This window comes from Vulpes vulpes, chromosome 11 (assembly GCF_048418805.1).
Source record: "Vulpes vulpes isolate BD-2025 chromosome 11, VulVul3, whole genome shotgun sequence".
NCBI lineage: Eukaryota > Metazoa > Chordata > Mammalia > Carnivora > Canidae > Vulpes > Vulpes vulpes.
The window spans coordinates 54,870,196-54,884,180 of record NC_132790.1 but is presented as its reverse complement, the minus strand read 5'-3'; the positions used below and the strand labels follow the sequence as shown (position 1 = coordinate 54,884,180).

The following is a 13,985-nucleotide window of genomic DNA, read 5'->3' as shown; positions in this document are numbered from 1 at the left end:
TTAAAATGGAGAGGGATGCCTGGGTGGCTCAGTGGTTGAGCCTCTGCCTTTGGCTCAGGGCATGATCCTGGAGTTCTGGGATCAAGTCCCGTATCAGGATCCCTGCATGGAGCCTGCTTCTCCCTCTTCCTAGATCTGTGCCTCTCTCTGTGTCGTGAATAAATAAAATCTTAAAAAATAATAAAAATAAAAAAATAAAATGGAGAGATCTTTAGGATATGCTGTTACATGATTAAAGCAAGACACATATAATACTGTATATAGCACAGTACCTCACATGTAAGAACATGCATTGTGTGTATTGTGTATGCATGTGTATTCATTTGCTTGTATTTCAAAGAAAAAAACTGAAAGGATTAAATGAGAATCTAATGGAAATTACCTTTGGGGCAGTGGGAAAAAAGGATGGACGGAACAGGACAGAAGGGAAAGAGAAAGGGTGAAGTGTACACCTTATATGTATACCTATTTTTCCCAATTTTTATTTCAAAAACTTCCAAGCCCACAGAAAAATTGAAACAAAAGAACAATGAGTAACAACAGATACACACTTAGGTTCAACAAGTGTTACCAACTGGCCATATTTGCTTCATCACTCTTTCCCACTGTCCAGGAAGGGCGGTTCATGAGCCCTTCAAGCCCAGATACAATTTTTCTTGCCCCAAAAGAAAATCCCAAGCAACAGTCTTATCTTCATTGCTATTTTATCTGTTTTGATTTTTCCTGACTCTGTGGTTTTGCTTTTGTTTCTTATTTGCTCATGACCAATATATCTTTTCCCCATTGCTGACAGCAATGATTGAAAGCTGGTTTCATAGTGTGACCATCTAATGATCTCTATCAGGTTCATGGGGTACCTCTAAGACACAAACTAGAGAGAATATGATTGATTGGTCATTTTTTTTTAAATCTATTTGTTCTGTTTGCCTACTTCTGAGCTCAAATCAAGTTAAAAAAAAAAAAAGAAAGAAAGAAAGAAATCACACCAGGTCTTCAATCACACCTGGAAAGAGGAACAGCCCTTTGAGATATGAATTTGTGTCCATATTCTATGGTTAACTCTTGACCTAGGACTAAAGCTAAAACCAAAGTCACAAACTTTTATATGTCTATAACTGAAAAAAGTCTATCTTTCACTGTTCACATTTGAAACAGTTTGCTTTTTCCAGAGGGGATTTTAAATGTTAAAATTTCTTTAAAAAAAGGTTTTATTTATTTATTTCGGGGGGGAGCATAAGAGAGAGAGAGCACACGCACACAAGCAGAGGGGAGGGGTAGAGGAAGTAGACTCTTCGCTGAGTAGGGAGCTCACTGTGGGACTCAATGCCAGGACTCCAGGATCAAGACCCAGGGGGATGTCTGGATGGCTCAGTCAGTTGAGTGTCCAACTCTTGGTCTCAGCTCAGGTCATGATCTTGGGGTCATGGGATCAAGTCCTACATTGGGTTCCATGATCAGTGAGGAGTCTGCTTAAGATTCTCTTCCTCTCCCTCTGTCCCTCCCTCTCTCACTCTAAAATAATTAAATAAATAAAATCTATAAAAATAAAAATGAATAGCAACCACAACACAGCCAAAAATTTGCTATAACTTCTGACTCCCCCGGAGCTTAACTATTAATAGCCTACTGTTAACCAGAAGAAGCCTTACTCACGAAATGGAGTGCCTGGGTGGCTCAGGCTTAAGTGTCTGCCTTCAGTTCAGGTCATGATGCCAGGATCTTGGGATCAAGCTCCACATTGGGCTGCTTGCTCAGTGGAGAGTCTGCTTCTCCCTCTCCCTTTGCCCCTCCCTGAGCTCATGCTCTCTCTCACTCTTATGCTCTCAAATAAATAAAATCTTTAAAAAAAAAAAAAAGGATAAACAAAAGAACTGAATGCAAATTCTGCATGAATTTTTTAGATATATTTTACATGAAATTTCTAGATAAAATCTAAGACTTCAAAAAATACCCAGCAAGTAAAGCCTAAAGATAAAAACAATCACTTTTCTCTGCTGATAGGGGCAATGAGTGGAAAAGTTTTTATGGGCAAACTCAGAAATATCACTAAGGAAAAAAACAGAGAGCCAGGTTACTTAAATATTTATTCCTAAAACACTCACCTGTAATCTTGCAATCTCTTCTCCAAATTTCTTCTGCTGTTTTGCCAGGATAGACTGGTGGTACTCAGCATTGGCCTGCATGATACAGTGCTTTGCAGCCAAGACGGGGAACACCTCCTGGAAATAAAAATACTGACCAGGGGAGAGTCCAACCACACAAACCACCACAGACAACATGGGATGCAGGAAGAAAAAGGAAAAGGAGACAGAAATTAGAATTACCCCATTAATGGTTTAGAGATAGGTTAGTCATTAGGTGTAAACAGAGAAGACCACATGATTTTGCAGGAATTGAATTCAATGAGTGCAATTTTGTTCTTCCACTTAAAATTAAGAGGGTTTTTTTTGAACTGTTAAGTGAAGCCAATTTAAGTTTTAAGTCTTCAATCAAGCCATGAAGTCAACATTTTGTTTACAAAGAAGAAAGAAAGGAAGGCATGCATTAGAAAGAGAAGGAGAACAGACATTCACAGAGGAATAACAAAAGCACAGGGCTTTAGAAGCTTTCATATGAGTCCTTACCCAGCCCTTAGAGTTAACTAACAACCATTACTCACATATACTAATGAAAATGCTCTATAGCTGACTGTTTCATCATGTTTAAAAGACAAAAGATAGTAAATTAAGTTCCCACTTGAATTTATATCCCAAGATTTTTTAATAAAAATTATTTCTAGCCATATAAAAATTATTTAGTATAAACACTAACATTTCAGATCATTTACTCAAAAACACATAGCAAACAGAGACAAATGCACTAATATCTAACATGATAAAGTGTTATTTTGCCCTAATTTGTTCTGAAAAAAAGTCCAGTCAAAATCAATTTTAAAAGATCCAAACACATGAACCAGAGAAGCACTTATATTGGTAGATGCTCTTCCAAAATGTCAAATCCTAGCCTGCAACCTCGCTATCTTTAGGAAACACATGACATATGAAATCCAAGAAATATACTAAGCAATCACGGTCTAGACAAAAAAATAAGACAATCAAAAACTCAAGTACTACCTGATCTGCTTTCCTGTCTCCCAGTGAATAATTTCCTAGCTTCCTGGATCACTATTTGCAGATATTCCAGTTTTATAACTAGAATACGAAAATACCTTATGAGCTTTATTAGTAAAAAAGCAAAAAAGACATCTAAATCTCAAACTGTACTCATGCCAGTTCTCAAGGTAAGGCTGGAGCAATTTTGTATTTAAACAGGAGATTTTCAAGGAATACCAGGAATGCTGCAGAAGTAGTTTCCAAGTCTTTGAAGGTGACATTCTTCTCTCCGAGACACGACTGAACTAATGGCCCAACAGGATGTAACGGTACACTGTGCAGCTGAACATGAGGTCTTTCAGATGAAAAAAAGGTGAGAGAAGATCCCAAGGCTCTTTTCAGGAGTAACAGTATTAACATCCAAGAGTCCTGGGCAAATTTCTACTGATCTCTTGGTGTATTTTAAATCTCCAGGAATTCCTTCACATTAATTCCTATTCTCTGACTAAACTAATTTGTGCTATTGACATATTTACATGTTTTACTTCACTACAAAATTGTCTGCAATTTTATAATTTACAAAGATTTCTGAATGACTTATATATCAATAAATTCTCCTATAAAAGATCATCTAACAAAAGCCATATGCTATTATACACATAAAACTAATTACCTGAATATTTCTGAAAGAGTAGTTAAAAACATACTACATTTCACTCACTGAATCTGTAAATTCCCTCTTTTAACCATTCTGAGTTTGTTACTCTAATCATCTACTTTGTCAGTTACAAATGATCATCACTGACTAGTCTTTTCAAATGCCACTTTGGAAAAGTTTACATTAAAACAATTAATACTTCCCGTGATGTGTAGTTTAAGATGGTTGTTTTCCTTAGCTGTCCAATAGCAGCCCAATTTTCTATCCCTGTTGGCAAAACTTAATTCTAATCAAAATACTGGATGAATTTTTCTTTTCCTTTTGTCTTTATGTCTGTTTTTGTGCTTTAAGACTCATCTTTAAGAAAACAGGACAATAATTAAAAGTGTGACTAATCAACATGCTCAAGTATTCATGCTCGAACCAAATCACCAATGCATCAGAACTACGCAATGCCTTCATGTGGTAAAAATTATTGGAGACAGAGGTTCAAAAATTTCCACAAAGAGTTTTAGCTTGGAAAAACAAGTTTAGTAAAGAGCATAAACAAAGGCATCCCCTAAATATAAAAGAATTTTTATGCATCTTAAGTTTAAAAATTATTTCTACATTCTCAAAAAGCCTCTCCTAAAATTTCAAGTTTCTTTATAAAACATAATTTTCAACACACCTTTTATACACAAAAACATCCAAGTATTTCCACATGCAAAATAACCAAGTGTTTACAAAAACAATAACTGACCTTGGGGAGAGTATCTTTGTACTGACACTGTTTAAAAGCATCACCAAAGTAATCTGCAGCCTGATTAGCCAATTTCGCTATGATGGCATCTTTCATTTTATCTGGAATAAAATATTAAATTGACCGTTATAATTTAATAAATATAAAATAGTCTGATGTATCATGATAATGTAACACTGAGATCACAAGTTTGTACATTTGCCTTAAAAAATATCCTTATCAATGAAATCAATTCTTCTATATAAAATTTAACTAATTCATAAGCAAATCCAGGGCCAGAAAATAGATTAGTGGTTGCTACAGGCTAGGAAAAAAGGGGGAATGGTGACTTGAGTTTGGAGTTTGTTCTACAGTGATGATAATATTCTAAAATAAGAAATAGTGGTGATGGTTTCAAAACCTTCAGTATACTAAAAAACAATGACTGTAAATTTCAAAAGGGTAAATTTTATCATATATGAATTCTATCTTACTATAAACTGTTATTTTAAAAGAAAAAAAAAAACTATTCCAGGGGTACCTGGTGGCTTAGTCGGTTAGGCATCTACATTCAGCTCAGGTCATGAATCCCAGAGTCCCTAGAATAGAGCCCCACATCGGGCTCCCTGCTCAGAGGGAAGTCTGTTTCTCCCTCTGCCCCTCACCCTGCTCATGCTCTCTTCTTTCTCTCTCTCTCTCAAATAAAATCTTTAAAAAAAAAAAAAAAAAGAAAGAAAGAAAGAAACTATTCCAGTTCATATTCCTTTCACATGATGACTGCTCTCTTATTTTCAATTCCTCTGTACTTACATATTCAGACCATATCCCAATATCTCACACTAACTTACATGCCTTCTAAGAATTGTTTTTATTCCCTCATTCACAGGACCAGTGACTCTGCCCAGATGCTCCTTCTTATTAATTGCAACTAGTTTAAAGGAGATCTCTTCAAAGAAACTCTTCTTGACTAATTAATCTAAAATTAGCATGACTTCCCCTACATACATCCTTACCCAGAGCCAAGCCACCAGTCATTATCACATAATCTACCTTATTTTCTTTATAGCAATTACCTCTCTTTAAGGGGTAGCCCAGGTGGCTCAGCAGTTTAGCGTAGCCTTCAGCCCAGGGCCTGATCCTGGAGACCCCAGGATCGAGTGCCATGTCAGGCTCCCTGCATGGAGCCCGCTTCTCCCTCTGCCTGTGTCTCTGCCTCTCTCTCAATCTCTCTCCTCCTCTCCGTGTCTCTCACGAATAAATAAATAAAATCTTTTAAAAAATAAAATAATAAAATAAAATAAAATAAAATAAAATAAAATAAAATAAAATAAAATAAAATAACCTTAGCCGGGATCCCTGGGTGGCTCAGCAGTTTAGCACTTGCCTTCAGGGTGCTAAACTGGGGTGTGGTCTTGGGGACCCAGGATAGTGTCCCACATTGGGCTCCCTGCATGGGGCCTGCTTCTCTCTCTGCCTATGTCTCAGCCTCTCTCATGAATAAATAAAATATTTTAAAATAAATAAATAAAATAAAATCACCTTAGCTTATTTCTTGCTTATCATCTTCCTCACACTAATAATGTAAGCTTTCTGAAAATAAGAATCCTGCTTGTCTGCAACCTTCATCTAGAGCCTAGAGCAACGACTGGCACACAGTAGGTACCCAATTAATATATGCTGAATGAATGAATTTTTGAACCGTTACAAACCTACATAAATACTTTACCAGAGTTTAGTGTTGTAAGACAATAGCTATGTACTTCATAAAATGCTGCAAATACAGCCTACATTCATAAATGTTTATTTGTACCACCTTAATTTCAGAAAAGGAAAGTTGAAAATTTCCAATAACCTATGTGTCAAGTTCAGAGAATAAAGCTCTACATTGAACATATTATATTCTAATCACCTTCCTTTCAAATGCAACAAAATGGAAGAAAAATTAGAATTACCTCTTGTGGCTTTTAAAAAAAAAACTTCTTGGGCCTGTGCCAACATTATAAGACTGAGGGTCCCAACAGTATCTGGAGATATGTCCACAGTTGGCTCTCGATTTAAGGCAGATAAAACTGTCTCCTTAATATGTAAAAAGGCACCACTAGCAAACTAGAGGAAAGAAAAAAGAACTTCTTTAAAATCTACAGAAACTCAGTAAGACAATTTTCTGTTACACACAAATCATTTCAAATGTTATTTAGTTGAACAGTTACTATTTTTAAATTTTTATATTGTTACAGATCTAAAACATCTGACCTACAGACAACAAGGGTATTTTTCTCAAGTGCTATATAGTTAACAGAAGATTTAACAAAGATTAAAAGTACATTGCAGCAAAAAATACAGTAACTTTAGAGACAAATTGATTAAACTTATTTTTAGATATACTTCCCCAAGCCTAACATGAGAACAGAGGCACGGATAAAATATTATTAAATGCATTTAGTACTTACTTCAGTCCCAAACAAACTCATCTGTCAAATAATTAAACATGCCATACTTAGAGAAAACCTCAGATAGTATAGGTACCTAGTACTCTGAAGAAGAGCATTATTATCCACTACTAATGATTCTTATTTGGCTTTCAAAGGTCCCTAGTGAAATGTTCCCCATCAGATTTCTTATTTCCAATTATAGTTTGCTGAGGTTAACACAAAAGTAAGTGCTTTTACTAAATAAATGATCCTGGGAAAAAGTAAGACATTAGCCTGGGATTAAAAGATATTGTGGGTTATATAAAGAAGCAACACAGAGATGACTCAAGGTTAACTGTATTAAAAGTGAAAATCATGTTTTCTACAGTCATGAAGTATCTTATAAAACTAGAACAACTGCAAGAGGTAATGACCTGAACTTGCTCAATCAACTAAGAAAATCACAGACTAGAACAGCAAGGAATCCAGTCTCTCTCACAAATCTTAGAAGTGAAGGCCCACAGAAGTTATTAAAGAACATAGCCAAGGACACACATCTTGGTGGAAAACAGCCTAAACAAGCCTAGGGTCTAGGTCTTCTTACTAATATCACTCCTCCCTTTCCATCACACTAGATGACCTGCTATGAATCACAGAAGTTACTCCCAGATGGAATGTCCTCAGTAATTGAGAATGCCCTCTAAGATATCACATGCCAATTAACTGAGTTACAGTAATAGAAAAGTAAATAATTAAATTTACTTCATTTTAACATTTTAAAATATTGGCCCTTTATAGCCTCAAAAAGAAAAGGTACATGCATCATGTTTGTCATCATGCCCATTCAAAACTGCATGGCAAGCCACAATGTGGGGCATCTTATTTGCTTAAAATGTATTTTCTTTTCACTTTCTTAGAAGAGCATTCCTCATCTCACCCATAAACTTAAATAACAGGAAAATTCAGACTCTACCTCTAGGACAAGCAAATTCCAGGGTTAATGAAAACACTGGAAGCACCATTTGGAATTCTGTAAAATTTGGAATCAGAACACCTGAAACCCCAATGAATCACTTTATTAACTCTCTGACCTCTCAGTCTCTTTGCGTGTAAAATGAGAATGGCATTAATGTAACATGAATTAACAAGGTTTATCTGACAGTAATGTACATGAGCACACTTTATAAATTACAACATAAAACATGAAAATATAATCATACATATCACTTAGCAGCAACTGTTTATACTTTAAATGAAAACCAAAATAAAAGTTAGTAATATACTGCCACAAAATATGCCATATTAGTAAATAATAATACCTAAAATCTAAATTTAGCTAACTTAAGAACATTACATATCTGAATACATTTAAAAAAAAAAATACGACCTCTCCAAGTCTCAGAGTTAAAATTTTCTTAGTAAGAGGTCTTAACTTTCACGACAGTGGTGAAATTTTAGATGTGTCTCACTCTAAGAAAAAAAATGTATTAAAGTATGTACATTTAACTCTTGAACAATAGAGGTTTGAACTACACAGATCCACTTACATGGGGATTTTTTTCAATACAGTACAGTATTGTAAAAGTATTTTCTCTTATGTATTTCTTAATACAATTTTCTTTTCTTTAGCTTATTTTTTTTAAGATTTTATTTACTTATTCATGAGAGACATAGGTAGAGGGAGAAGCAGGCTCCCTGCAGGGAACTCGATGTGGGACATGATCCCAGGACCTCAGGATCACACCCAGAGCCAAAGACAGATGCTCAACCACTGAGCCACCCAGGTGCCCCTTCTCTAGCTTACTTTATTGTAAGAATAAAATATATAATACACATAATATACACAACACATGTTATTGGACTGTTTGTATTACCAGTAAGGTTTCTGGTCAACAGTAGGCTATTTAGTAGTTATGTTCTAGGGGAGTCAAAAGTTACAGTGTATTTTCGACGGTACAGGGGGTTAGCACCCCTAACTCCCACACTGTTCAAGGGTCAATTGTACAAAATTTTTAAATGAGGTCAATTATTTAAAGGGGATTTACCAAGATCTTCACCTCATTCAATCATTTGTTCTCCCAACATTTGCTGAGCCCTTATTATGTGCCAGGCACTGTGCTAGGTGCTGGGTATACAATGGTGAGGAAAAATAGAGCTAGCCTATAGGTAAGTAGTTTAAGGGTTTTAAAAGTATTAATCAATTCATTAAAAAGGGCATTATTTTTCAAGGAAATATCTGTGTATAAAGAAACATCTACAAACCTAAATACAAATTATTTTCAATTTAATCCAACTTAGTGTTGATCATTACATGGTTACTTTTCTGCATACCTGGTAATGCTTAGCAGCGATTTTCAATCCTTCATCATTATCCAGGTTCTGCTCTGCTGCAATCTGGCTAGCTAAGGCTGCACAATTGAACAACACACAGCTCTTTTCATATCCTAAGCTTGCAAGAGCTGTAAAAAATTAAGAAGGAAAAATTTATCAGATTATTTTTCTAAAGAAAATGAATGTTTCAGAGATTGGCTCTCACAAAAACAAGTTTCCAAATCTGTTTTCTCACCCAAAATAGTGCCCATATTTCTAACGTTGTCCTGCCAGGCATTATTTCCACAATATTCCCATCATCTAAAATTCAAAAGGTCAATGAGTTATTCTTTTCCCCCCTTTATGTCCACAATGCTGTTAGGTTCCAAATGAAAAGTCATTCTCTGTCAATTGTCACTTAAATTCAAATAAATTACTTCTGTTTTCTCATTGCCTCCCTCAAAATTCTATTCTCACCACATTCAAACCAGTTCTTCACTACTACAAACCTAACCCAATGCAAGCACCTCCAAGTCTCACTCCCTTATGCCAATACATCTCTCAGAAGGCTAGCAGATTATGTTGTTAAAATACAACTCTGATCAAGAAACTACACACTTCACATCCACTGGGACAGCTACTATCAAGAATAGCAACAATAAGAAACAACTGTGAGCAGACATGTGGAAGAAGTGGAACTGCTGTGCACTGTTGGTGGGAATGTAAAACACTGCAGCTGCTGTGGACAACAGTATGACAGTTCCTCAAAAAATTAGAAATAAAATTCCCATATAATCCAAAAATTCCATTTCTGGGTATATACCCAAGGAACTGAGAGCAGTCACAAAAAGGTATTTATACACCTGTAATCATAGCCAAAAGGTAGAAGAAACTGAAGTGTCCACTGATGGATGAACAGATAAAATGTGGCATCTACACATAATAGAATATTATTCAACCTTAGAAATGAAGGCAATCCTGTCACATGCTACACCATGGATAAGCCTTGAGGACATTATGCTAAGTGAAATATGCTGATCACAAAAAGACAAACTTACAGGCATACCTCATTTTATTGTGCTTTACTTTATTGGGCTTTGCAGATAATTTCATTTTTCACAAATTGAAGGTTAGTGGCATCAAGAAAGTCTATCAGTGCCATTTTCCAGCAGCATTTGCTCATTTTGTAGCTCTGTGTCACATTTGTTAAGTCTCACACAATATTTCAAACTTTTTCATCATGATTATTATATTTAATTATGGTGATCTGTGATCAGTGATTACAAGTCACAAAAGCTCAGAGGATGGTTAGAGTTTTTAGCAACAAAGTTTTAAATCAAGTTATATACAGCTTTTTAGATTGCACACAACAATCTGCAATACAGTATAAATAACTTTTATATGCACTGAGAAACCGAACAGAGCTTTACATGTGAACAAAAATAGATTTCCATTCTCCTTCTTAGTACCCTAAAATTACACAATATTCCAATGAGTGGATAACCCAGGCTTTATTTAACCAACACATTCCTGAAGGACACTTAATCCCAATACTTGCTACTGGAGATGCCTTGATGAACTACTTCCTGCTCTATTTATGCTGTTTTTTGCTTCCCACTTCTTCCAGAAACTTGGTTCATCACTTAATCTATTTCACTTAATACCTCCTAATTCTGCCATCTGCACTTTATTCTCAGCCTGTCCATTTGGCATTAAAAATCCTTTTTCTTGATGTGGTCTCCCTCTCAGAATAATGCTCCATTGTCCTTAAATCTTTACTGCAAATTTTTTGAAATGACCAATCCATATTTGCTGTTTCCATTTCCTCACTTCTGTTCCACCCGTCAACCTGATGCAATGTGGCTTCTTTAACATGCACCTAGTGAAACGTCTTTCATTGCCAAATCAAGTGACTTCTCCAACTTTACAAGATTTTACCTCTGCCACAATAATTCTGTCAATGATGTTCCAACCTGAATGAATATTAGTGACCTGGAGGTATTTTCAAAGATACTAATTCCACGGACGTACCTTGAAAATTCCTATCCTATCTGGCATTTTGTATCTTTACATCTGTACCTTTCACATAATTCCTCAGGTAATTCTAATGTGCAGCCAGGTTCAGGAAACCATTAGACTACCTGACCTCTGAACCCCTTCTGGTACTCAATTCCATGTCTCTATTTTTCCCTGGTTCCTCTGAGATCTGAAAGCTTTTTCTCATCCTCCTTCCCAGGATGCTCATCCTCTGTTTCCCTTGAATGTTATATTCCCTAGCTCTGGCTTTTACATTTTCCCCAATCTATAGACTAAACGAGGAGATAGATTTATTATCATTTAATGATAATTGTTCCTACATCTAGGTCTCTACCACTTTTGAGTTTTAAATCCAGTTTCCAAATGCCAAAAAAAAATGTCTACCCAGATATAACACAGAAAAGTCTAACTCAACTTGTCTACTGGAAGGAATAAATATTCAAAGAGTCAAATCAAGTTATAAATCTGAGAGTCAACCTTCAACTACTACTCTTTTCTGAAAGATAGCAGACCCAGTTAGTTTCAACTCTGAAATGTCACTCACACCCACTTCTTCTCTGACCCACATATAACCACCTTGTCTAATCTCATTAACTCTCACCATGTACCTCACTGGTTCTGTCTGTATCCTCTAGTCTCTAGAGTTACGCTTTCTGGAGTCACATCCCACTTCATTAAATCCTTGCCTTATGACCTTAAAAAGTCACTTAATCTTTCTAAACCAGTATGTTCAACTAGTAGTAATAGTGCCTTTCTTCATTGGGCTTTTGGAGAATTCAGTAAGATAATATGTGTGACACCCCTTCCATAGTGCCTAGGCGGAATAAGGACTCAATGAACATTAGCTATTAACATATAAGAGAGAAGAGTACAAATTCATAGTATATTTCCAACTCTTCATAATCTACTTTTCAATGTCTTCACCCTCCATGATCCTCTATTCAACCTACAGTTTCGAGCCTTAACAATAATTACATTAATATACATTATATATAATTTGTACTGTACATTTTTATATTATATACTCTATAATGCATACATACTATAAATGTTACATGTAATTATGTATAAAAAACAATATTACTATTATTCACTGCAGCTAATATTTATTGTATACTCTTCTAAAGACTTCATGTGTATTCACTCTAATCCACACAAGAACCCAATGAGATAAATAGTATTTCACAATACTATTTATTCCCCACTTCAAAAATGAGAAAATTAATGCACAGAGAGGTTTTTTTTTTAATATTTTATTTATTTATTCATGAGAGACACAGAGAAAGATGCAGAGACATAGGCAGAGGGAAGAAAAGCAGGCTCAATGCAAGAAGCCCGATGCAGGACTTGATCCTGGAACTCCGTATCACACCCTAAGCCAAAGGCAGATGCCCAACCATTGAGCCACCCAGGCATCCCAATGCACAGAGAGGCTAACCAGCCAAGCTAGTAGATCAAAAAAACCTTCACTCTTCTGACCTTTGGTTATAATATTCTACCTGTAATGTTATTTCCTAGCTGGGAAAACAAATTCATCCTTCAGAGCCTAACTCAAACATCATTTTCTTTCAACAAGCAGAATTCATGTCTTCCTCATCTATGTTCCCATAACTTTGTTCATATACACATGTACACTACACACTATATTTCAGAATGATCAGTTGTCTTCCTAGACAGACTGAATACAACTGTCTTATTCATTTTTATTTTTTTTAGTATTTTATTTATTCATGAGAGAGAAAGAGGCAGAGACATAGGCAAAGAGAGAAGCAGGCTTCATGCACAGAGCCCGATGTGGGACTTGATCTCAGGACTCCAGGATCACGTCCTGGGCTGAAGGCAGGCACTTAACTGATGAACTGCCCAGGCATCCTTGTCTTACTCATTTTTATAACTAGGACAGTGCCTGGCAAGGCATAGGCTCTCTACAAATATTTGGAAATAACATTAAAAGTTGAAATGAAAAAGAAAATAAAATATAAAAATTTTTATTACTTGCACAGAGTTGTTAGGAGAGCAATTTCAAAAACCTAAAATAACATGTTTGGACCAAGTTTCTTATTATTTTTATAAAAATAATTACATACCCAATTTTACAGATCCTCCAAAAAGTGAACCTTTATCAAAAGCATCCTTCCAGGTAAATGTCAAGCAGATCTTGATAAAAAAGAGAAAACAGAAAATTACCTTACCTTCCTGGATCTTATTAAATATTAGGTCTTTTGAAGAAAAATACACAATGAAGAAAAGGATCAATCTTGTCAAAATATTATCCTCTCTAGCCAACTAACTCCTTTCCCTTTTCTGGGACCATAAAATTTTCTTTTTTAAAAGTAAAATACTGGCACTAAGGTATCTCTAATAGCCATTCTGCCTCAGTAATTATACACACATTATTCTCTCCAGAAAACAGTATCTTATTCATCTTTACAGCATACAATGGCTTGAACAGAACAGAAACTTAAATGACGGTAAAATAAGCCAAGAGACGCAAAGGCAACAAAGTCAGTACTACAAGTTTCCCAGAAGATAAAATTAAAAACTATTCCATGATGACAAAGTAGGAAAAGCATGACCTTTGGGAGAATAAGAGGAGATAATATTTCTTGATTTGGGTTGTACTTATACATATATATTCAAGCTATACACATGATATAGTCACTTTTGTATGTATGCTATATATAAATAAAAAGTTGATTTAATTAAAAAAAAACTGCATCTCACTCTGCTTCTAAAATATTCCAAATATAAAGGTT

General features: G+C 35.4%; 1 protein-coding gene across 2 annotated transcripts in view; it reads right to left on the bottom strand.

The window, feature by feature from the left end:
* PDCD6IP (programmed cell death 6 interacting protein) overlaps positions 1 to 13,985 on the bottom strand; it is an 83,140-nt gene that overhangs the window by 48,920 nt on the left and 20,235 nt on the right. Inside the window, exons 3-7 of one of the 2 annotated variants that reach the window (XM_026016437.2) lie at positions 13,317 to 13,386; positions 9,214 to 9,341; positions 6,424 to 6,577; positions 4,493 to 4,593; positions 2,103 to 2,219 (exon numbers count right to left, since the gene is read on the bottom strand). In XM_026016437.2, the coding sequence (XP_025872222.1) occupies positions 2,103 to 2,219; positions 4,493 to 4,593; positions 6,424 to 6,577; positions 9,214 to 9,341; positions 13,317 to 13,386 (570 nt within the window). Of the gene's footprint in view, positions 1 to 2,102; positions 2,235 to 4,492; positions 4,594 to 6,423; positions 6,578 to 9,213; positions 9,342 to 13,316; positions 13,387 to 13,985 lie in introns of both variants that reach the window. The other variant, XM_026016436.2, reaches the window with a different exon arrangement.